Source organism: Gorilla gorilla, chromosome 5 (assembly GCF_029281585.2).
Source record: "Gorilla gorilla gorilla isolate KB3781 chromosome 5, NHGRI_mGorGor1-v2.1_pri, whole genome shotgun sequence".
In the NCBI taxonomy this organism is placed as follows: Eukaryota; Metazoa; Chordata; class Mammalia; order Primates; family Hominidae; genus Gorilla; species Gorilla gorilla.
The window spans coordinates 54040972-54065631 of record NC_073229.2 but is presented as its reverse complement, the minus strand read 5'-3'; the positions used below and the strand labels follow the sequence as shown (position 1 = coordinate 54065631).

Sequence of the window (24660 nt, the reverse complement as noted above, 5' to 3'; positions counted from 1 at the left end):
AAGGGAGATTTCCTGAGTAAGGAATTGAGAACATTTTATCTTTGCAGGCCCTATAGTGGTTCTTCTGAAACCGTCTGTAGTAGTAAGGAAACAGTTTTTAAAAAATTTCTGGCTGGGCGCGGTGGCTCACTCCTGTAGTCCCAGCACTTTGGGAGGCCAAGGCGGGCAGATCACAAAGTCAGGAGATTGAGACCATCCTGGCTAACACAGTGAAACCCTGTCTTTACTAAAAATACAAAAAATTAGCCAGGCGTGGTGGCGGGCATCTGTAGTCCCAGCTACCCGGGAGGCTGAGGCAGAAGAATGGCGTGAACCCGGGAGGCAGAACTGGCAGTGAGCCAAGATCACGCCACTGCACTCTAGCCTGGGCGACAGAGCGAGATTCCATCTAAAAAAAAAAAATTCTTTGTAGTCTATAACAAACTAGTAATTTTGTGAAATACAATGCAAATGAATTAGTAAAAAATGGTCAAGCTCCGGGATGTTGTGGAAATACCTTAGTGCTATAAACGTTTCTAAATGATTACTTTTAATTTCTGCACACCCTCCGTGGTGGGCTAGTAACACACAGTTGAGGGCTGGATTGGTCTGCGGACCACTCTTTGAGTAGCACTGCCCAGCAGAGCGGGTTTCACAGTAAAAATCTACTGGCCCAGCGGTCTCAAATGTGAGCAGGCAAAAAATCACCTGGAGGGCTTGTAAAAAAGACATCTGGGCCGCACCTCCAAAGTTGGTGAGTTAGTAGGTCTGCAGTACGACCTGAGAATTATAATTTCTAGCAAGTTCCCAGGTGATGCTTTTGCTGCCGCTGGGGGGATCGCACTTTGAGAAGCACTGCACCAAGGGAAATGAACCAATGTCTATTATACTGCCCCCTTGTGGCGGACTGTCCTCATAATGGACAGAGACGCTAAAGCTCACTGCTAACTTCAGCCACGCACCCCTAAAGAAGCGGTTATCAGCCCTGGTGTCCTTGCTCGCTTGCCAAGGGGCTCCAGGCATGAGAAAGTCATAAGAAGCCAGAAGGGTCCATACCTTGGGGCTGTTCTTGGCCTAGTTCCTCCACAGGTGGCTGAGCAGGGAAGGCTGAAAGAGAACTTCGGGGCGGTGTTTGAGGTGCCCCCACAGTTGAAGGCCCCAGGGATGGCCTGGGTGAAGTGGGTGCCTGAGAGTGTGGGGATCTGGCTGGTGATCCAGACGGTTGTACCTGCTGCTGAGGTGACAGAGGTGACAGTCCAGGTGGTGGGGTGGGCAGTGATGAACCAGGTGTGGAGCTGGGTGGCTTGTGCACAGCTGGGAATGATACAGGTGGCATGCCACTTAGCGAAAGTGGAGTTGAAGAGGCCAGTGGCTGTGCAGGTGGCTGCTCAAGTGGAGAGACTGGTGCTGAAACAGGTGACTCGCATGTGAATTCAAGTGTCTGCACAGGTTGGGACACAGGAGGACCATGGCTGCCCCTTCCATCCCCTTTGGGAACCCACTCCGTGTGAGGTTGTGTGGCTCCTTCCAGACTGGCCTGCCGTGCTCGAAGGCTTGGTTGACTGCGTTCAGGGCACTCATTGCCAAGGGCGAGTTCTATCTGGCAGTACACTTCCACCCGGGGGAAAATCACTCTCTTGGAGGAAGAATTAAGATAAACAGCATCTAGGAGAAACAACAGCATGGGGTGTTACTCAGCCCTGGCAGCAGCATGGCCTTTGCAAAAATGGTTTCTTGAGTTATTTTCCTAAACAGGAACAGTGCTTTTCAAAGGTCTTTCTGTACTTACTTGAATTTATAGTGAGTGAAAACAAACGTGATGGTTTCTGGCACTTACAGTGTAGTGTGGGGAAGCAGGCGTTGCCCACCCAAATTATCTAGAGTTTCAACTGAGGCAAGTGCAGGAAGAGAGGAATGTGGTGCTGTGAGAGAGGGCAGGTCATCTGAGGGATTGGCAGTGAGTAGAGATCTGAAGGGTACGTGGCCCAGGATGGTCAGGGCGGGGTGGTGAGGGTGTTTCAGCAGAGGGAACAGCACACACAAAGGCCACAAAGTTTGAGGACACACCAGGTGGTCGGGGGCCTGAAAGGTCAGTGTGGGGCGGGGGTACTGTGCTGGGGGAGGAGGCTGAGGAGGCGGCAGGGGCCGGACCATGTCAGGGCTGTAGGCAGCAGCTAGGATCCTTAGTTTTCATGGCAAGCATTATTGTAGCATGACTTTTAGGCAGGGGAGGTAATCAGCTGAGGCTGGTTCTGAGAAGGTCACTGTGGCTGTAAGACTCATTGAGAAAGGTGAAAGGGTTGCTTGAGCCTGGGAATCTGAAGCTTCAGTGAGCCATGATTGTGCCACTACGCTCCAGCTTGGGTGACAGAGTGAGAACCTGTCTCAAAAATGATGGGTGGGGGGGGGGGGCGGGGGGATGGCGTTTATGTAGGCCACATAACAGCCCTTAAATAAGAAAACAAACAATTCAGTTTTTAAAATGTGTAAAAGAGCCAACTGAAAGGGCTCCCAATGGCCAAAGCTGGAACAATTTGAAGAACAAAATAAAGTAGTATTGAATAATAACCCAAAGTATAACATAACCGTGAGTCCATACTGATATAAACATAAATTACATAGGTAAGTAAATCAGGGAGAAGAGAGAAAGCTCCCCTGCAGAAGAATTCTTAGTAATTTATGTAGATGCTTGACCCTTTAGGAAGTGGAGCATAACTTCTCACTCCTTACATATGAGCTGTGCACAGTGACTTTCTTCCAAAAACTGCAGTAAGGATAGAGGGAGAAAGAGTACTTCACAATGGAGAAACCCGATGGACACTACCTCGGCCAGGCGGTCATGGTCAACATCAGCAGGGATACGTCATGTTGGCAGCACGTGCCCATGAGGTAACATGATGTGAATAGCACCTTACCTCTGTGGTCTCCTCCCCAGAACTCACAACCCCAGCCTAATCATGAGAAAAACATCAGACAAGCCCCAACTGAGGGATGTTCTACAAAATACCTGACCGATAGTCAACTCTGTCAAGGTCATCAAGAATAAGAAAAGTCTCTGTAATCCCAGCACTTTGGGAGGCCGAGGCGGGTGGATTATGAGGTCAGGAGATCGAGACCATCCTGGCTAACACAGTGAAACCCCATCTTTACTAAAAATACAAAAAATTAGCCGGGGGTAGTGGCAGGCACCTGTAGCCCCAGCTACTCGGGAGGCTGAGGCAGGAGAATGGCATGAACCCGGGAGGTGGAGCTTGCAGTGAGCCAAGATTGCACCACTGCACTCCAGCCTGGGTGACACAGCAAGACTCTGTCTCTCTCTCTCTCTCTCTCTCTCTCCCTCTCTCTCTCTCTCTCTCTCACACACACACACACACACACACACACACACACACACAAGAATAAGAAAAGTCTGAGAAACTGTTATAGGCAAGAGGAAACTGAGGAGACGTGACAACAAAATGTAATGTGATCCCTGGGTGGGGGGTCCTGGAACAGAAAAAGAAATTAGGTAAAAACTGAGAAAATCTGAATAAGCAATGGCTCTTAGTTAATAATATATCAAGATTGGTTCATGAGTTGTAACAAATGTACTGGACTGAATACCATGTTATATATGTATCATTCTGTAACGTCTAACAGATGTGAGACAAACACCCTGCATTATTTTCACAAGTTATCCATAAATCAAAAACTACCCTAAAAAAACAAAGCTTATTAAGAGTCTAGGTGAGAAATGTACAAAAGAGTGGAACGAATGCTTCACCAAAGAAGATCTATGGAAGGCAAATAGGCAAATGAAAAGATGCTCAAAGTCATTAGTCATTAGAGGAATGCTGATTAAAACCACAATAAGTTACCGACATGCACCTGTTAGAAGGGCTAAAATGAAAAATTCTGAGCATTAATTAAATACCAAAAGTTGGCCGGGCGCGGTGGCTCACGTCTGTAATCCCAGCACTTTGGGAGGCCGAGGCGGGTGGATCACGAGGTCAAGAGATCGACACCATCCTGGCCAACATGGCGAAACCCCGTCTCTACTAAAAATGCAAAAAATTAGCTGGGCGTGGTAGCGGGCGCCTGTAGCCCCAGCTACTCGGGAGGCTGAGGCAGGAGAATGGCATGAACCCAGGAGGTGGAGCTTGCAGTGAGCCGAGATCGTGCCACTGCACTCCAGCCTGGGTGACAGAGCGAGACTCCGTCTCAAAAAAAAACAAAAAACAAAACAAAAAAAAAGCCCCAAAAGTTTTGGAGGAATGGGAACGCTCATCCACTGCTGGTGGGAATGAAACATGGTACAACTGCTTTGGAAAACAATTTGGCAGTATATTAAAAAGTCAAACATATATTCTGGTTATATATCCAAAATAATTGAAATAGGATCTGGAAGAGACATCCATGGGCACTGCAGCATTATCCGCAATAGCCGAAAGATGGAAGCAACCCCAGTGTCCTTTGTCAGATGGATGGACAAAGAACATGTGGAATATATTCAGCTTTAAAAAGGAAGAAAATCGGCCAGGCACGGTGGCTCACCCCAGTAATCCCAGCACTTTGGGAGGCCGAGGCAGGCAGATCATGAGGTCAGGAGATCGAGACCATCCTGGCCAACATGGTGAAACCCTGTCTCTACTAAAAATACAAAAATTAGCTGGACGTGGTGGCGTGTGCCTGTAGTCTCAGGTACTCAGGAGGCTGAGGCAGGAGAATCGCTTGAACCCAGGAGGCAGAGGTTGCAGTGAGCCGAGATCACACCACTGCACTCTAGCCTGGACAACAGAGCGAGACCCCATCTCAAAAAAGGAAGAAAATCCTGTCACATGCTACAGCTACAACATGGATGAACCTTGAGGCCATTATGTTAAGTTAAATAAGCCAGTCACAAAAAGACAAATACCGCATGATTCCATTTATATGAAGTACCTAGTGTAGTCAAAATCATCAGCACAGAAAGTGGGATGGTGGTTGCTGGGGGCTGGAGGAGGAGAAAAGGGGGAGTTGTTGATCAATGTGTGTAAAGGTTCAGTTTTGCAAGATGAAAAAGTTCTAGAGATCTGCTGCACAACAATATGAAATAGTTAACACTACTGAACTGTGTGCTTAAAATTTGTTACGTGTTTTTTTACCACAATTAAAATATTTGTGTATGTATGTTAAACATGAATGTACCATGCAATCCCGTCATTCCATTTCTAGGTATTTACCCAAGAGAAATGAAAGCATATGTCCACACCAAGACTCATGCGTGAGTGTTCATAGCAGCTTTATCCATAATAGCCCAAATCTGAAAATAACCTAAATGTCCATCAACAGGGGAATGGGTAAATGGGCTGTGGTATATGCATACAGTGGTATATTCAACTCTTTTGGTAGATGAGCTGTGTGGTACATTCATACAGTGGCACGGAACGTAAAAAGGAACAAACTATTTATACATTCAACAACATGGATGAATCTCAGAATAATTATGCAGAGTGAAAGAATTCAGATTTTTTAAAAAGAGTTCACATTGTAGTGAATTAATCTATAGTGGCAGAAAGCAGATTAGGGGTTGCTTGGGAATGGCGGGGGGTGAGGGAAGGTGGGAGGGATCACGAAAGGGCATGAGGAAATTTTGGGGATGACGAATTATTCACTAACTTAATTGTGGTGACGGTTTCACAGGGTGTGTGTGTGTGTGTGTGTGTACAGAGAGACAGAGTCACTTACCAAACTGTGAGAGGGAAGAAGGGAGTGGGGGAAGAGGGCGGAAGAGAGGTTTGGCCAGGCATGCCTGAAAGCCGGATGGATATTTTAGACATGGCATCCTCTGAGCTCCAACCTCACTCAGCACCCACATTCACACATCTGTGTGGGGAATGCGGATTTTCAAGCACGCCAGCGTGCGCTGCCATTCCCTTTGGCAGAAGGCCGCTGCCAGGATGGGCCGAGTGTAGACAGGGTGGCTTGCCTGGCAGCAAGAATAATTAATTCTCCTCCCTTGGGAGGGAGGAGAAAGAGGCTGTGAGAATGTGAGCTGAGGAATGGAGGGTGACACCTTTTGGGGTGTAGTTGCCTGCAGGAGGTGACCCCCACCCAGAAAGCAGCCCAGGGGAGGCTGGGCGGACTCCCATTTTCTGTTCCCAGATGGCAGGTGGGGATAAGAGTGTGGCTCTGGAGACCAACTGCAGTTTCTCAGTATGTGTCAGTAGTTCCTGTTCACATCTGATGCAGGGAGAAAAATCCAGTTCCACCAAATCCAAGAGGACTGAGGTGGTGGAGGTGAAATCTGCACTGAGAAACCCGTGCCATACACTGGCAAATCGGAAGAGGAAGCAAAAATAGCTGGTAGTCAGCACGAGACCATTTCTCCCTTTGGAGTTGTATCTGTTCCTACTTGGAGTGATTCCAGGGCCATTGAAGAAACCTGCCCCCATCCATATACTGGCTCAATTTTGGGGACAGATTCCTGAAGTGCCACCATCAGATTTCACCCAGCAGCAGGCGGGACTGACTGTGGCTAGGACTCAGCACTTTGACGTTCTCATGAGAGCTACCATTTATTTGAGCATTGTGATAAGGGCTTGTGGCTTTGCTCCTTTAATCTTCAAAATAAAACCATAAGGCCCCTTTTACAGATGAGGAAACCGAGGGCCCAGGAGATTAATTACCTGCTCAATATCACACAGTTAGTAGGTGTCAGGAACTAGGATCTAAACCCCCCCCTTTTTTTTTTACAGATTAGGAAACCAAGCCTTAGAGAGGGGAAGCGATTATCCGGAGGTCACACAGCTTGTGGGTAGGGTGGGGGCCTAGAGCTACTTGCCTCCAGGGCCCAGGTTTTCTCCATCCTACTCTCCTGTCCATCCAGCCTCTCCACCCCTGTTGGGAGAAAGGACCCAGGAGAAAGTAGAGACAGGATAAGGGGAGCTTGGGAAGCAGGAAGGGATTTTGAAGAAGGGAAAAATAAGTGAGCACCTCCTAGGAAGAAAATCTCATCCAACCCCTTAATCTCACCCACAGAGTATTTTTTAAAGCTACATACACAAAAAGTTTACCACAGAATTACTCATAATCACGAACATTTGGAAACTCAAAGGAATGATCAAGCAAATTTTTCTGCACAGCTATGATGGAATATTATACAACTGCCAAAAAAGACAGTCACAAAGACATGTGGCAACAAGGAAAATGCTTCTGATGTAACATTAGGTAAACCCTTTGACCTGGTGATCCCTTTTTCTGAAAATAATTGATTCTAAATATGGCAAAGCTTTTGTTGATTTCTTCCTTTTTTTAGAGACAGGGTCTCACTCTGTTGCCCAGAGTAGAGTACAGTGGTGCAGTCATGGCTCGCTGCAGCCTTGATCTCAAGTAGCTGGGGCTATAAGCGTGTGCCACCATGCTCAGCTAATTGTTTAATTTCTTGTAGAGCTGGGAATCTCACAATCGCCCAGGCTGGTCTCAAATTCCTGGGCTCAAGTGATCCTCCTGCCTTGCCCTCCTACAGTGCTGAGATTACAGGCATGAGCCACCACACCCAGTCCTGTTCATTTCTTTTAACAAAGATGTTTGCCATGGAGTTAGCACATAAAAGACATGTCATTGGATTTGTTTCTGCCACCCTGATAAAGCACAGAGAATATATAGGTGGAGGGACCACCGTTCCAAACCTACATAGGGCAAGGGCTCTTCTCTGTGATTTGCTGATCAATAGGTCATTCAAAGTCTTACACAAATATAAACTAGTGACATCCAATTCTACATTAATAATGTGATTTTACTAGAAAGAGAGTAAAGTGGAAGAGAATGAAATGACATGAAAATGGAATTCTCCAGGAAGATCTGAACTCTGGATTTCCTAAATAGAGTTTTTACATTCATAAGCATACATGCACAACTGTCCTAGACACTGTGCCCTTAGTTAACCCCAAAGCCCCCTTTACATGGAGATCCTACTTTCTGGACCCAGCAGTCTGGGCTGGGCGATGCAGTCTGTTAGGTCCCCACCCCCATTTCCAGCTCTCCCAGGTGAAGGGCGTCTCCGGGTCACAAATTTGGGGGGAATACCCCTACATTCAGCCCTTCTACTGTTTGAACTTTCCCTACCCTCCAACACTGCCCTTACCTGGGGCCCCACCGGTACTTACTCAGCCGCCTCAAGTACAAAACTGCATCCTCGTACCCTCGGTAGTAGTAATCGTGCAGGATCTGTGGGCGGGGGCACCAGGAGAATTACCAAGGCTGCGGGGAGGAAGGGAGCCACAGTTCCCCCGACCCAGGGCAGCTACTCCCATTGCTCTTGAATTTTATTTGATGGGCTTTTCAAAACGTACCCATCCAGTGTCCCATCCCTCACTAACTGCTAAGAAGAACCGAGGAGCAATTCCTGATCACACGCCCCAGTGATGCTCCGTTCATGAGTTACACCATTCATGGTGGAGCCTCGGCCTCCCCTGGGAGGAAAGTGTGGGGTGCTCATGGCAGAACCAGGTGCACTGGGGCCATATGAAGAGCAAAGTTTGGAGCCTGAGTTCAGGTCTCTGGGCTGCCCCTTATTGGCTGTGTTGCTGTCACCTCTCACAGCCTCAATTTCTTCATCTATAAAATGGGGACAGTTATAATATTGATCACAGAGGATGCTAGAGGATTACATGAGCTATTGCCCACAAAGCCTTTTCTGTAAAGGGCCAGATAGTAAATACTTATTTTGGGCTTTGCTGGCCACATGCAGTCTCTGCCTAATGTTCTTTTTCTTTTTCTTCTTTTTTTCTTTCCCCCATAACTCTCTAAAAATGGAAAACCCTTTCTTAGCTCACAGGCTGTACGAAAACAAGCCATAGGTTGGATTTGGCCCGTGGGCTGCGGTTTGCCGACCTTTGATTTGGTACATGAACTGTCTGAATGGATGGGTTCAGTTAATATTTCTATCAGCACTTCTGGCATCATCTCGCTTTACCGGGGAGAATATTGAAGCTGGGAGAGCTTGAGGCACTTGTTCAAGGTCACATAGCTAGTTAGCAGCAAGGCCAGGATGCAGGTCTAGGAGGAAGTTTAAAGGATCATTTGAGGGGAGCAGACTCAGATGGAACTTGAGTGGGCCCCAGTGGCTCCCTAACCCCACCCCTAGTCCCTGATACCTTCTGCTACTCCCCAGACCCCTCCTGCCTCTCACCACCAGGTCCGGGGGGAACAATGCGTGGGTCATCCTGGCGATGTTCTCCAGGGAGAACTGGAAGGAGCAGTTGAACATGCGGAAGTCGTGGAAGATGGCCGGGCAGTCCCGGGGACAGATGTCCTGCTGCCCACTGAAGGTGGAGATGGTGATGGCGTCGGTCCAGAAGGCACAGGGCTGCATGCCCGTGAAGCCCCCATCGATGTACCTCTGTGGGGGCAGAGTGAGAAATGCCCACTTGGGGCCAGAGTTCTCAGCCCCACTCGGGGTACATCGAAACGGCCCATGGGACATGGCACCAGCTTCAAGGGCCCATCAAGGAAGGTCCAGAAGACCCCTCAGGATAAGCCTGGAGACGGAGGTCCTGGTGGGTGCGTGGTGTGCCCCTGGTCACTTAGTGAGTCTGCATTGGCCTCTGGACTCCCAGCCCGGTGCTCTGTCCTGCACTGATCCTCCCTCCACTATCTTAGTGGCGCTGAGACTGGGGCTCCCAGGGCTCTGTGTGCAGGGGACCCATACTCTGGGTAAAGCAGGAGACGTGCTCCTCTGCTACAGCCCCACCACCTGTTCACCCACAAGCCCCTTCCTTTCTGGGGCCTCTGTTTTCTCACCTATGAACGAAGAACAACAAATACTGAGGCTCTAACTCTCAGGGCTGGCTGGCATGCAATACAAGCTCCATCTACTACCTGAATCCTAGTCTCTGGCCCTGACTTTCTCTGCATATAAAATGAGGAGGGGGCATGAGCTAGACCATCACCACTCAGAGTGTGGCCCACCCACCAGCAGCACGGGCAGCACCTGAGGCTGGTTAGGGGCGCAGACCCTCAGGCCCTGCCGCAGACCGCCTGGATCAGAACTTGCATAATTTTACGAGACCCCGAGTGATTCACGGGCACATTAAAGTCTGTAAGGCCCTGGCCTACAGGGCCTCAGAAAACATCCTCATCATTTGAGTTTCCAGGTCCCAGTGCTTCATCTCCTCTGCTCTGTCAAGTCTGGGAAAACCTGCCAAGCCTATGGAGCCTTGATTTGCCCGGCTCGGCAGTGGGTAGGTGGGTCCAGAGAGGAACCCACCCCAGCTGGAGAAGTTCATCTTAAAGGCCCAGAAAGCCACCTACATTGGGAATTCTGAGTAACAACACGAGAAACTCTCCAACTCTAGGTCCTCCCGCTGCATTCTGAGACCACCCCCCTACTCCCCCAGGTGTGAGTCACAGGGACCCGAGGTCCCTTGGATCCCGTCTCACCCCTCACCATGCCGAAGCACTCACCACACCGCGGTAAGTCGGGGGGATGAGGCCGCAGTACACCGGGACGAAGCAGCTGCAGTATAGGGCCTGTGCAGAGAGAACAGGGCTGAGATGCTGGAGGCCTGGGGGTGGGGTGGGGACAGCTCACCTGTCAGCCCCTGGGCCACCCACCACCAGCCCGGACCTCCTTAAATTCTAGGTGAAGGTGCCACACTGGGAAGCAAAGCTCCGAGTTCAGTTCCTGGCCTGGCCTTCACTAATTGGGTCCTTGGTAACCTACTTGGTCCGTCTGGCCCTGATGTCCCAGCTTTAAAGCGGGAGGGGGTCCTCAATAGCTTCGGGGTTCCTTCTGATGCTGAACTTTCATGAATCCAGTGGGATTCAACAACCATTAATGTGTGTCAGCCCTGGGCCAGGCCCTGGAAGCAAAGGAGGCTGAGAGGCCCACCTTTGGGTGTGCCCTATGAGAGGGAGCGAGCAAGTGGGTGACGGTGCAGTGGGGTGACGGGCATGGTGGAGGTGAGCATGGGCACCGTGGCTCCACAAAAGGGGTACAGGCAGGGTGGGAGGGGATGAAGGGAAGTGCCCTGGCAGGAGGGACTGGGTTTCAGCAGCAGGCAAAGCAGCGTGGGAAGGAGGGAGGGGATCCCAGGCAGAGGGAGTGGCAGGTGCGAAGGCCCAGAGGCCTGGCTTGTGTGTGGTTTGCTAGGGTTGGCATGGTAGGAGTGGAAGGTGGGGGAGAGGGCCGGGGAGAGAAAACTGCAGCAGTGGGCGATGAAGTCAGAACGGGGGTGGGCGTGAGGAGGCAGATCTGGAAGAGCTGGCTGCTGATAAACCCAGGGGGCCGTGAAGGATGGAGGTGGTGTCTGTGCCCACTGCCTATTCATCCCTCATCCCCAGGATTACTGCCAGGCCAGTATGGGATGAGGATGGAGTGGCGAAGGCCCTGCATGTGGGGGAAGGAAGGAGAGTGGAGATGTGGGAAGGAGGCCACACAGCTTAACCCCTTTTTCCCGAAAGACACTGGGACCTATCTGCGACCCTTTCCAGCAATCATTATTCATAACTAAAATTAATATTAATGAGCTTAGGGCAGCGCACTCAGGATTAGCGTGCACTTTTCTAAGTGTTAACTGATTTGGTAACAATTCAATCCCTTATCAAGGGCCACTGGAAGAGAGAGGGCAGAAAGGGGACATAGGGGCCCCTCTCCCCTGACCATTCCCACAAAGTGGGAGTAATTCTGGGGGGATGCATGGCAGCCCAGCCTGGAAGGCCCTGAAGGAGACCCAGGCCCTCTGCAGGTCACACCTGGGCCTCTGGGAAGCTCCAGGCTTAGCGCAGAGGGCCGGGCGGGATGGATGTGAAGGCCGAAGCATTGAGGGTGGCGGTCAAGCCTGGTTCGTCCTGGGCTTCTGTGTCCATCTCATCTAACACTGCACCTTGCACAGCGAGACACTGGGGGCAAGAAGGAAGGGAAGGACTAGGGAAGTGAGGCAGGTGGGTAAGGCATCGGGTTGAGCTGTGGAGAAAGAGCAGGAGCAGCCCTCCCCTGCCCCCTCCGTGTCCCTCCCTCCCAGCCCAGCCCCCTTGCCTCAATGAGCTCCTCCTTGGACGTGAACTCTGAAACCACCACACTCTCCCCGTCCGTTAAGCGGGTGAGGCTCACATGGAGCTTCCCCGTGGTGACCTTGTAGGAGTCCTCGGGCAGGACCCGGTACAGAAACTGCCTCATCATCTGCACCATCTTACAGGACGGGGACAAGGGCCCCAGGAAGGATTTCTTCACCTCGGCCACACCCACGTTGAGGACTCTGAGGTACTCATCTGCAAAGCAAGCAGAGAAGAGGGGGTGGTCGGTGCCACCCAGTGGCCAGGGGCCAAGGGAGGTCTAGGGTGGTTTCTCCAACTCATCTCTGAATCCAACAAATGGGGAAACCTAGAATTCAGAAGCTGGGAAAACCCCAGGAATCGGCCTGCTGTCTTGCACATGACGGAAGCAAGATATTGAGGAAGGAAGTCACTGGCTCCGGAGAGCCCAGAGCTAGGCGATGATGGAGCTGGACCCAGGCATCCTGACCTTTGTCCAGGAGTCACTACATGACAGACACCTTCATATCAACAGCTAAAGGAACACTTTAGCCCAACCCCAAATAGCTTTCCCCAACTTCTTGTCACTCTGCCTGGAAGTCCACCGCCAGACAACATTTTCGGGGTCCTGTATGAGATTCCTATTAAAACACTGGTGCAGTTGGAAGTTGTTCCTAAGTGACGCCCTGGGATACTTGCTTAGTGCCCACTGAGTCTGTGGGCAGGGAAGGGGTGCTGGCCTTGGGCCGGTGAATCACGAGGAGGAGGTGAACTTTGTCTTGAAACCATTGCATCATCTTTCCTTTATGGCCCTGGTCCAGGTCTGAGAGGGAGATGACCCTGAGATATGGAGTATGTAAGGCTCGCCTGTGCCATTTGCTCAGTGGGCAGATGCGCTATTCGGGGGTGGCAGAGGAGGGTGTAATCTTCCCCACCCCAAGTCCCCAGAACCCCACCAGGGAAGTCTGGTTTGTAAGCTTAATAAGAAGTGCTAACTTGCTTAATTCCCACAACAATACTGGGAGGTAGGTATTTCTATCTTCCTTTTACTGATCAGGAAACTGAGGCTCAGATAGGTAATATAACTTTCCCAGGGTCAGCGTCAGCCAGTTTGTAAGTGGGTAAAGTAGCATTTCAACCTAGGATGTGTGACTCCAGAGCCCAGGCTCCTTCTGTTACACTAAGCCAAAAGCTTCTTCTGCAGCCGAGCCCACACCTGCTTTTTGCTGACCCCTGCTCATCTCTACCCTGTGCAAGCCTTTGGGAAAATCATGAGTGAAAATAGCTCTGGAAAGGATTGCTAACTTTTTTAAAACAAACATTTATTTGTAAAATATGCTATAATATGCTATATGGTAGAACTTTCTTATGGTTAGTGTCATGTAGCAATGGCTACATGGGAAGCTGTGCGGTCAGGAGTTTTTTGCCACAGGAGGTACCAGGCAGAGGCTAGGCAAGTATCTCTGTCAGAGAGTTTATCAAAAAGATTCCTGCATGAGTGGTAAGGGCTAAGATTCCTTCCAACTTTGAGATTCTGGGATTCTCACAGGCACCTTGCAATATATCTGGGAAGTAATCAGTGTGCCTTACTCGCCTATTTATAAATAGAGCAGCTGAGACACAGAGAGGTTAAGTGATTTACCCAAAGTCACTTGGCAATCTGGGGACAAGCCAAAACTAAGGATGCCCTACTCCTCCTGTGTTTTATGGTTTACCGATTATTCCACCCCAGTCCTGGAGGTGAGTAAGAAAAGAAGCTTCAGCACCATTTTACAGATGCAGAAACTGACACAGAGAAAAGCTAAGTGTCTTGCCTGAGGTCAGGCGGTCAGGCAGCCAGGCAGTGATTTTTCTGACTCCATACCCCACCTTCTTTCCCTGGGGTTTGGACTGATCTCAGGAATGAAGAGGCTGAGCAAGCCTGGGTTGCCATGGTGACAGCCTTTTATTTTTCCAACCTTCAGAATCACACCTGCATATGTGTAGCAGGGACCTCCCTGAGCAATGGAGCATCGTAGCTGTCACCCTCCTACAGGGGAGGGTGCTCCTGGGAGGCGGAAAGGCCCTACGGTTTTAGTGAGGTTAGCCTTACCATGTGCCAACAGAGGTAAACAGTGTTTGCCCTCAAGGGAGGGCAGCGGCTAACCCACTCACAGGTGATGCGGCAACTGCTCATTTGGATACCAAGGTGTTGGATCACTGAGGTCTCGCCCATAACACCAGCTGGGATGGGGAGTCAAGCCGGGGCAGGGAATTCTTAGTGAGCACCTTAACACCTGGCAAGGGTCAATGGCTTTTCCCATGAGGCCTGAGAGCCAGGAACGCCTGATCTCCCAGCAGAAGCCACCCCTGGGAGGGAAGCAAGGAAATTTGTTCTTATTACAAAAATCAGACATGCTTATTGTGGAAAAACTTTTAAAAATGCAGATAAGCAGAAAGAAAAAAATTAAAATGTCTTGGAATCCCTCCTCCTAGAGACTAACATTTGGTCTGTCTTCTTAAGCTAAATATTTTATTTTTATTCATACTTATAAGGGGTCATACAATACACACTATTTGTAACTTGCTTCTTTCACCTAATATGTTGTGAATGTTTTTCTAGGTCAACACATATCCATTTATAACCTAATTTGTTTTTTCAAATAGAGTTTTGTTCTGTCACCCAAGCTGGACACCATGATAGCTCACTGCACCCTGGAATGCCTGGCTCAAGCAATCCTCTCACCTCAGCCTCTTGAGTAGCTGGGATTACAGGCAAGTGCCACCACACCCAGCTAATTTTTTTATTTTTTAAAAAATAGGGTCTCGTTATGTTGCCCAGGTTGGTCTTGAACCCCTGGTCTCAAGCAATCCTCCCACTTTGGTCTCCCAAAGTGCTGGGATTACGGGCATGAACCACTGCACCCAGCCTATAATCTAATTTTAAAAGCGGTATGGAAAGCTATTGTAAGGTTATACCATTATTTATTGATCAGGAAACCAAGAGTGGTTGGCTATTTAGTTTGTTTCATTGCTTTTCTAAATAACGATGCAATGAACAATCTCATGCTAGCTTCTTTATCCATATGCTTATTTTCCTTAGGATAAATTCCTGGAAGTGAGAATGCTAGGTCAAAGCACGCATATTTAAAGTCTTATAATGCTTACTTTAATGGTGGCTTTAGTATATTATTCATCTACAGTCAACTCTCACCTATTCAGGGGTAGGGTTGGGTGACAGGAACAAAACAGTGGACAAAATAATGCAAACAGTGTCGACATTCCAAAGTACTCACATCTGAAAATGGTGCTATCTGGAAATTAACAATGCTTTAGCCAGTCATGTAGCCTAGGAGGAAGAGGGCAGGAAGTTGTCTGATTCTCTCAGTCTAGCTCTCCTGCTGCTGGCTGAAGCCACACACCAAAGGATACTGTTATCTCTGCATCTTCTTACTTCTCTCCAGGGGTGTGTGTGTGTGTGTGTGTGTGTGTGTGTGTGTGTTTCTGTCTGTCTTCAAAGTCTCTGACTGTCTTTCTCTGTGTCTCTTTGTCTCTGTCTCTGTCTATCTCTCTCCTTTCTCTCTCTCCCAGCAACTAATCTGGTTAAACAAATCTACGCTGGTAGAAAGTTAAGTGTTAAGCACAGCAATTGCTGGGTGCTGAGAGAGGGGATAAATTTAGCTTCTTTATGTATTACCATATTTTCCAGCACCTTCTCCCATTTAAAGTCCTCCTTCCGAGCTGCAGGCTGCCAGGCTCTGAGACACAGAGTCCCACACTAACCACAGCAAGGTTATTAGAAGCAGCACCGCGGACCCAATGTGTCCTGATCAGGGTACTCAAGGTTGACTTCTCCCACCCCTCAGCCCACCCTAGGCACATCCACTTCTGCTCAGAGGAGGGGATTCTCTGAGGGTAAATCTGGTTCTCCTCCTCCTCTCACAATAGCCTGTCACTGAGCTTTGCCCATAGGAAGCTCCTCAGAAACCTCCCCTGAGGGCTGGAAATTACTCCAGGGGAGAGATGGGCCATATTCTATGCCCACCAAGGCTCTCAGTGTGTGAACAACGGAATATAAAAACCTGAGAGCAATGGAGATGCCCCCAAGGAAGAGCTACTTGACTTAATTACCCAATAAAAGCTTGAAGGCGAGATCATCCCAGATAGATGGATAGACAACAAGAGTTAACAATATTGATTACTGTGGTCAGCTCACCAGGTTTTATGAGTCTAATATGCCAAGAAAAATAAGTAAATAAGATGCTGGGTCAATGCTGGGTGTGGTTGTTCATGCCTGTAATCCCAGCACATTGGGAGGCTGAGATGGGAGGATCGCTTGAGCCCGGGAGTTTGAGATCAGCTCTGGCAACATAGCAAGACCCCTGTCTCTACAAAAAAAAAAAAAAAAAAAAAAAAAAAAAATTAAATTAGCCAGGCATGATGGCATGCCACTGTAGTCCCAGCTACTCAGGAGGTTGAGGTGGGAGGATCCCTTGAGTCCGGAAGGTCGAGGCCACAGTGAGCCATGATGGCACCACTGCACTCCAGCCTGGATGACAGAGTGAGACCCTGCCTCTAAAAAATAAAATGTAAAAAGATGTTGAGACTGGGAGATTTTTGAATGGCACTTGGAAGCTATATTTCCAAGTTTCAGCCACTCAGAGAGTCTTTCTTTTTTAAATTTAATTTAAACTTTTTTTTTAGAGACAGGGTCTCCCTCTGTTGCCCAGGCTTCTCAAAGTATCCTCCCACCTCAGCCTCCTGAGTAGCTGGAACTACAGCATGTGCCACCATACCAGATAATTCTTTTTATTTTGCAGAAACAGGGTCTCACTGTGTTGCTAAGGCTGGTCTCAAACTCCTGGGCTCAAGCAGTCCTCCCATCTCAGCCTCCCAAAGTGTGGGGATTACAGGCATGAGCCACTGTGCCCAGCTGATCAGAGAGTCTTTCCATGACCACATCCATTTCTTGGAAAGAGCTTAGGCTTTGGAGCCAGGCAGATTTGGTTCAAATCCCAGCTTCACCACATGCTATCTAGATCATCACTGGCCACTTAAATAACACCTTTCATCCTCAACTTTGTTGCCTGTAAAATTAGTAGAATACCTACCTTACTGGATTATGATGAGGCAGACAGCTTTTAAAGTGCCAGCACATAGTAAATGACCAAATATTGGGTATGGCAATCATTCCTTATGTGACAAGGCATTTTGATGATTCGGACTCTCAGACTGCTCATCTGAACAGGAGACAGTGATCTCTGCCCCCACATCCTTATCAAGGTGTGGTTAGGCTCATGTGTGGAATCAAAAGAGCAAAATACGAGCTTGGAGTAAGAGGGTGCACCCCAGTTTCAGAGTAGTGTAGGCCTGACTGGGGGACACTCCCTCTCCTGTCAAGTTGGGGGACCCTACAGATACAGTAGGGGGAAAGAGGGGCTAGAAAAATCATCAAAGGGGGAAGAAAAGGGATAATTGTACATGCGTTTATTTTATTTGTTTAGGTGGATAATGTTCCCCTCTTCACGAGGGCAAGGACAGTCTCTGTCTTGTTCATTCTTTTGTCCCTAGCACTCAATATAGTGCCTGGAATACGGTGGGCACTTAAGAAACATGCACGCAGGCATGAATAATGGATGAATGAATGAACTCCAGAAACTGAAGCGGGATACTGAGGTCTAGAGAGAGAAGTCGCTATTCAAGATGACCCAGAGGATAAAAACAGAAGGCTTCTCTTCCCCAACTCCACATGGCCTCTTGCTAAATGAAAAATCATAGAAAGGCGGGCAGTTGGGGCTGATAATTTAAGCTGCTGAGGATGCCGTTCACAGGGTGCCGGAATTAGGTCTGCAGTGAGGGATGGATCTGCCACAGAGGATGGGACTGCGGGGCCCCAGGCTCAGGGCGCACTGGTAGCCTAGCAACAACCTCCGGTTCAACCAATCGCTGCGAGGCGGCGCCGCCGCCGGCCCTGCTCCCAGAGCAGCGTGCGTGGTGGGCGCGCGGGAAGCAGGGGGCGCAGCAGCCCCTGGGGAGGCGCCGACGAATGCTCAGAATCCCTGCATGGATCACCTGAGAGTTGGCTGCTGCTATCTGGTCCCTAATTGCAGACTGAATTGTAATCTGCATTTTCCTGTGGGTATATCTTGAATACCCTACCCCAACGTAATAATAATTGTTATCATCTTAACAACAATCGTTTCCCTAAGCAGGCTTTCCCACCTATTATCTCAGTTTATCCTCACAGTGACAGCCAGCCTCCGAGGAGCAGTGACCCTGGTTTATTTACCATTTTATTTCTATGCCCTACACTGCAAGGGTATTGATTGAAAAACAATTTGGCTTGAAGCTACAGTGTCACTACTAGAAGGTTTACAGAGACCCTCTGGGGCAGTGAGTTTTCAGTAAGGGAGGCTTTGTTCATAAGAAATCTTAAGTAGAAACCCAATATATAAAACAGCTAAAAATGTGGCTGTTCTGGGTTGAGGCTGTTCTGAGACTGTCCCATCGCCCCACCCACCTTAGGAAGGTAGCCCCCAAAACACTGCCCTGAGACTCCTAAGATTCTGGGATCCTAGGTCAGAAATACAAGTCCCAATGAATTCTCACATTTTACAGGTAAGAAATCTTGCCCAGGAAAAAGATGAGCCTCAATAAATGTCAGCCGGATGGATGAGTGGATGGATGGTTGGATGGTTGGTTGGATGGATGGATGGATAAAGGAAGGACATACCCTAGGACCTAGGTCACACAGTTTTTGTTTGCAGAAATAGAACTAGAATGTATGTGAAAACTCACATTTTTCTGCTCTGCCCTAAATGCATTACAGGCTTTCGCCAAGAGCAAAACAACTCTGACCTATTCAGCACTTCAAACCAAACCAAACAAAACAGTGTTTTTAGTGGATAATAACAATCCTCCACATAGACCTTCTTCTAACCCTAAGAGTTTACTAAATAATTGGATTTAAAAGTTCAGACTGGCTTATATCTGATTGTCATGGAAACAGAAGTGTCTTCTGCTGATTCATCACCTGTGCTCCTAGCAAGGTGTCCACAGGACTCTTTGCTTTCCCTCAGGTAGAGGGCCTGGGGCCTCAGCCCTCACCCTACTATGAGCTTTTCCCCCCAGAATCCAGGCACAACCTCCAACATCCCACTGCAGGTTCTTACTGATCACCCTGAGGTGAAACAGGCAGAGAGGGAATGCATCTAGAAAGTTCCCTGGAAATGATCATGTATTCAGGGCCATTGCCCCTGCTCTTTTCTCTCTGTTTTCTTTGGTGGACCCAGAAGTCCTTTTGGGGCCCTGCTCCAAGGTGGAAATTAATTCTGCCTCTCATCTAGGCTGTGGCCTATCCTGCCGTACTACCATGCACTACCAAGGGGACACTGGGATGATGCCACAGCTGTGAACTAAGTCACCCCCTAGTCTTAAGACTCAGCTGGACTTGAGGTCTGATGAGGCAAACCACAGGCAGTGTGCTCTGTCAATCCTGCTTCTAACTTGTGTTCCCACATGGATGCATACTAGATTCTGAGCTAGGGCATAGGAGGAGATTCTTTCTTTTTTTGTTTTTTCTTTCTTAATTTTTTTAGAGATAGGGTCTCACTACATTGCCCAGGCTGGACTTGAACTCCCGGGCTTAAGTGATTCTCCTGCCTCAGCCTCCTGAGTAGCTGGGGCTACAGGTGCACCACCATGCCCAGCTGAGGAGATTCTTCCTTACGTGGTGATTTCATGAGGACAGAGTTGGGTTACCCACAGGATTCACGGGTGAACTCCTAACTCAGGGGAACCAAAAAAAGTCTGGAGGTTTATTTACCATTTGTTTGGCTGTCTTCCCCCCAGAATTGGAAAAAGAGCTCAACTGTCTTTCTTGAATTTGAGCCCAAAGTGAAGCAAAGAAAACAATGCTATTTTAATACTGTCTAAGTGAGTTGGTTTAAAAATGGATCCTCCAAATGCAGTGTGGAATCCTGGATTGGATTCTGGGACAGAAAAGAGACATTAGTAGAAAAATCGGTGAGATTCTAATAAGTCTGCAGTATAGTTAATAGGAATGTACCCATATTGATGTCTTAATGTTGGCAAATGGACCATGGTTATGTAAGATGTTAACATAAGGGGAGACTGGGTGAAGGATACGCAGAGCTCTGTACTATTTTAGCAAAGTTTCTGTGAAGCTGACATTATTCCAAAATAAAAAGTTTATTATTAAATTTTTTAAAAAACACAGATCAGGTCAGGTGCGGTGGCTCATGCCTGTAATCCCAGCACTTTGGGAGGCCAAGGTGGGCAGATCACGAGGTCAGGGGTTCAAGACCAGCCTGGCCAAGATGGTGAAACCCCATCTCTACTAAAAATACAAAAATTAGCTGGACGTGGTGGCATGCACCTGTAATCCAGCTACTTGGGAGGCTGAGGCAGGAGAATTGCTTTAACCCAGGAGGTGGAGGTTGCAGTCAGCTGAGATCTTGTCACTGCACTCCAGCCTGGGTGACAGAGCAAGACTCTGTCTCAAAAAAGTTAAATTAAATTAAAAACACACACATACACACAGATCAAGCAAGATTGTTAGGGATACAGTGCCTGGCACTCACAGGGGCTCAGTTAGCACCTGCTGATACCAGGGGGATGGATTAACATATGTCACCTACATGAGTTGCTTTCCAAATAGATGTTTCTACTGTGTAACCAACACATTCAAAGCTTTACCAGATCTTCCATTCAATGTTCTTCTACTAAAAAGTCCAAGGGATTGTTTGGGGAAAATGAATCTTTATCCATTTGGATAGAGACGTTTAAACGTGTAAAGCATAAGTTCCTTTGAGTGAGATGGAAGATACTGGTTCCAACATGGTAGTGGGAGTTACAACAACTATCGCACAATGACACCATTTCCATAATATTGTGTAAAAAGTCCTTTTGTATTTGTCATGCCATTTGATCTTTCTTTCCTTCTTTCTTTCTTTCTTTCTTTCTTTCCTTCCTTCCTTCCTTTCTTCCTTCTTTCTTTCTTTCCTTCCTTCCTTCTTCCTTCCCTTCCTTCCTTCCTTTCTTCCTTCTCTTTCTTTCTTTCTTTCTCTCTGTCCCTTTCTTTCTTTCTCTCTCTCTCCCTCTTTCTTTCTTTCTTTCTTTCTTTCTTTCTTTCTTTCTTTCTTTCTTTCTTTCTTTCACAGAGTTTCACTTTTATTGCCCGGGCTGGAGTGCAATGGTGCGATCTCGGCTCACTGCAACCTCCCCACCTCCTGGGTTCAAGTGATTCTCCTGCTTCAGCCCCCCGAGTAGCTGGGATTACAGATGCCTACCACCATGCCTGGCTAATTTTTTGTGTTTTTAGTAGAGACAAGATTTCACCATGTTGGCCAGGCTAGTCTCAAACTCCTGACCTCAGGTGATCCACTTGCCTTGGCCTCCCAAAGTGCTGGGACTACAGGTGTGAGCCACTGCACCCGGCCAGATCTCACTTTCTTAACCAATGTATAAATAATTGCTTGACACATGGAGTGTAACAAGAAAGCTGTCATGTTGCTTGCAAAGCAATTTCTGAAATCATGATTAGAGAGGATGTAGAATGTAGACATTTAGAGAAATCCCAGTCTTGGCTCTGTTGTATAAACCTGGGAAAATTATCTAATCTCTCTAAATCCCTGTTTCCTCATTTGTAAAGTGAGTATAAATATAGTGTCTGCTTCATAGGGTTGTGAGGGGATTAGAGTAAATGATGCATATGAAGTACTTAGCACGGGACCTGGCACATTCTAAGTGCTTGGTAAATAGCTGTTATTCAAAAGACACTAGGATGTGAATTTGAGCAGAATACCTTTTTACAGAAAACACTGCCATCTCAGATAACTAATTTTGGGAGTGATTTTTAATGAAGACATTTTGATTCTGAAAGTGTACCCAGCAGCCAGGACTGAAATCCAAGTTACATCTGGGCAATGTATACACGTACACACCCACTCACACTCACCCACACACCTGCAACAGGAAAAAATGGAGGTTCTCATTCATGTATTAAGGAACACTGGAGAGACTTCCAGCTCCAGTAGTATGGTGGGCTGAGCTAAAGAGGAACCTTTCCAGCTTCAGAAACAAGAGATCAGGTGCCATGGCTCATGCCTGCAATCCCAGCAATGTGGGAGCCGGAGGCAGGCTGATTGATTGAGGCCAGGAGTTCGAGACTAATGTGGGTAACATAGTGAGACCCTGTCTTTACAAAAAAAATTTTAAAAATTAGCCAGACGTGGTGGCACGTGCTTATAGTCCCAACTACTCAGGAGGCTGAAGCAGGAGGATCGCTTGAGCCCAGGAATTCAAGGTTACAGTGAGCTATGATGGCACCTCTGCACTCCAGCCTAGGTGACAGAGAAAGACCCTGTCTCAAACAACAACAACAATAACAACGAAAAGTCCAATATTAAATACAATATAAAACAAAGTTATAAGACATGGTTGAACTCACAAGAAAGGAAGAAATGAAGAGGGAACTGAAAGCCCGTGGCATGAGAAGGAAAGCTGATGATGTGGTAACTGTAGGGACTGTTATCAGACAAGAAACTGGCAGGGACAGGGACTACGTTCTTGGGCTGGGTGAACTGAGACCTCTGCTTAAAGCTAGGACCCTCCAAAGGCTGCTGGGCTATTACAAGGTGCCAGTGGCTTGTGTCTGCCCAGGGATCTGCATGAAAAAACACAGCCTCCCATAAAAAAAAATGAAAGACCCAAATCTGTATTACATATGGTTTAGAGCTTGAACTGATACAACCTACAGAGTAATTAACATGAAAATTGGTCCCAAGTCAGCAATAATCCTAGGGTGTTTGGCCGGAGCCAATGCAAACTAGCTGAGATGGGTCCTTCCACTGCCGGGGCCACACAGAATTCCTGCCAAAAAACCAAGTCCTTGTGCAGATGAGCTCACAATTACCATGAAAAACATTGCTCAGACCAGGCTGGATTCCAGTCATCTATGTTTTTGTTTTTGTTTTTTGAGACGGAGTCTTGCTGTGTTGCCAGGCTGGAGTGCGGTGGTGCAATATTGGTTTACTGCAACCTCCGCCTCCCGGGTTCACATAATTCTCCTGCCTCAGCCTCCCGAGTAGCTACGACTACAGGCATGCACCACCACGCCCAGCTAATTTTTGTATTTTTAGTAGAGACAGGGTTTCACCGTGTTGGCCAGGATGGTCTTGATCTCCTGACCTCGTGATCTGCCTGCCTCGGCCTCCCAAAGTGCTGGGATTACAGGCGTGAGCCACTGCACCCAGCCTGTTTGTTTTAATAAAGTTTAATTTGTTCTCTGGGACATTCTTGACTTTGGAAAGTGCTGCTTTATCTATGCTTTTCTATTTCAAGGTAGTTTTCTTTTCACGTATTCATCCATTCATTCAACATTCATTCTTCAAAGACTTATTTTGTGACTAATATTTGCCAAGCACTGGGCCAGGAATGCATCCATGACTTCTTTTGTCTTTCACCATAATGTCCAAGGGATGTGTTTCCAATCACCCAAGTTACAGATGGCAAAACCAAGGGCGAGATGGGTCCCTGGCCAGCCAAGAACCCACAGAACTTGGGGGCAGAGTTGGAAGTTCAGCCCTAGCCCCCCTCCTTCCTGGGAACTCTATTCTCCACTAATCCTGGCTATGTCTCATTCCTCAACTGAGTGACAAAGATAGGTGCATGAGTGACCAAGGAAAGGAGTTACTAAAGCGAGGTTCTCACAGAGGAAGGCTTGACTCCCCAGTGCCAGCCCCAGTGGACCAGAATACACCCTGAGCCACCTATCAATGACAATAACCAGCCAGCCTCAGCTCCAGGGCCCCAGGAGAATTTCAGTTACTGGGCGGGCAGGAGCTGCCAAAGGTAGCACTGGCCCTAGTGTGGGAGGCCGACCAAAACACTTCTCCAGTGCTCTGTCTCCATGGGAGAAGTTGTGCTGGGCCCTGCTGTGCACACATTTGCGGGGCAGGGGGCAAAACACATGGCTCCTCTGGACCTCTCATGTGTTTTGCAAGATCCCTTTGAAGCCCGTTTCCCGTCCAGAGGGACAAGCCATCTCCCTTTCTGAGAACACAAGCATGTTTTCACCGGGGGGCAAGTACACCTGCAGACCTGTCAGCCTGGAACTCTCTTCCCTCAGTGCACATGGCTCTCTCCCTAGCTTCATCCACCTCAGAGGGGCCTTCCCTGGCCAGCCCACCCAACACTGTGCCCCTTGTGTCATTCTCCCATCCTTCCCCTGCTTTATCTTCTCCTTTGAGCACGCATGCTGACCTTTTTTATATGCTTAATTTTCTATGGTTTAATTTCACCAAGAGAATATCAGCTTCATGAGTGTGGACATCCACTGCTTTGCTCACTGCCAGATCCCCAGGACCTAGAATGAATGAGCGAATGAATGATCTATTTCATCACCGTAATTCAGACAAAATCTGATCCTCAAACTCCTTGTCTGCATCTTGAGGGAACTGGGCTCTAACAGTGATTCTCAAACTTTAAAAGAAATTACTGAAAGATTTTCTTTACATATAATTTTAGCAAGATCCCCCACGTATAAGATGGACAACAGCGGGGCTGTACTAGTGCAGCCGGGGCTTCAGACGTGTCTGTCCCCTGCTTTTCCTCCCCATCTGCAGAACCCTAAGGATCCCTGGAACACAGTTTGGAAACTATTGGCTTAAGTGAGGTCTGCCTCCA

The 24660-nt window shown here is 48.1% G+C and overlaps 1 protein-coding gene across 2 annotated transcripts in view; it reads right to left on the bottom strand.

Moving 5' to 3' along the window:
- PNPLA1 (patatin like domain 1, omega-hydroxyceramide transacylase) overlaps positions 1-24660 on the bottom strand; it is a 43476-nt gene that overhangs the window by 10355 nt on the left and 8461 nt on the right. For both annotated transcript variants that reach the window (XM_055390293.2, XM_004043890.5), the window contains exons 2-6: positions 11978-12210; positions 10405-10470; positions 9131-9340; positions 8106-8166; positions 1036-1644 (exon numbers count right to left, since the gene is read on the bottom strand). In XM_055390293.2, the coding sequence (XP_055246268.1) occupies positions 1036-1644; positions 8106-8166; positions 9131-9340; positions 10405-10470; positions 11978-12210 (1179 nt within the window). The remainder of the gene's footprint in view (positions 1-1035; positions 1645-8105; positions 8167-9130; positions 9341-10404; positions 10471-11977; positions 12211-24660) is intronic.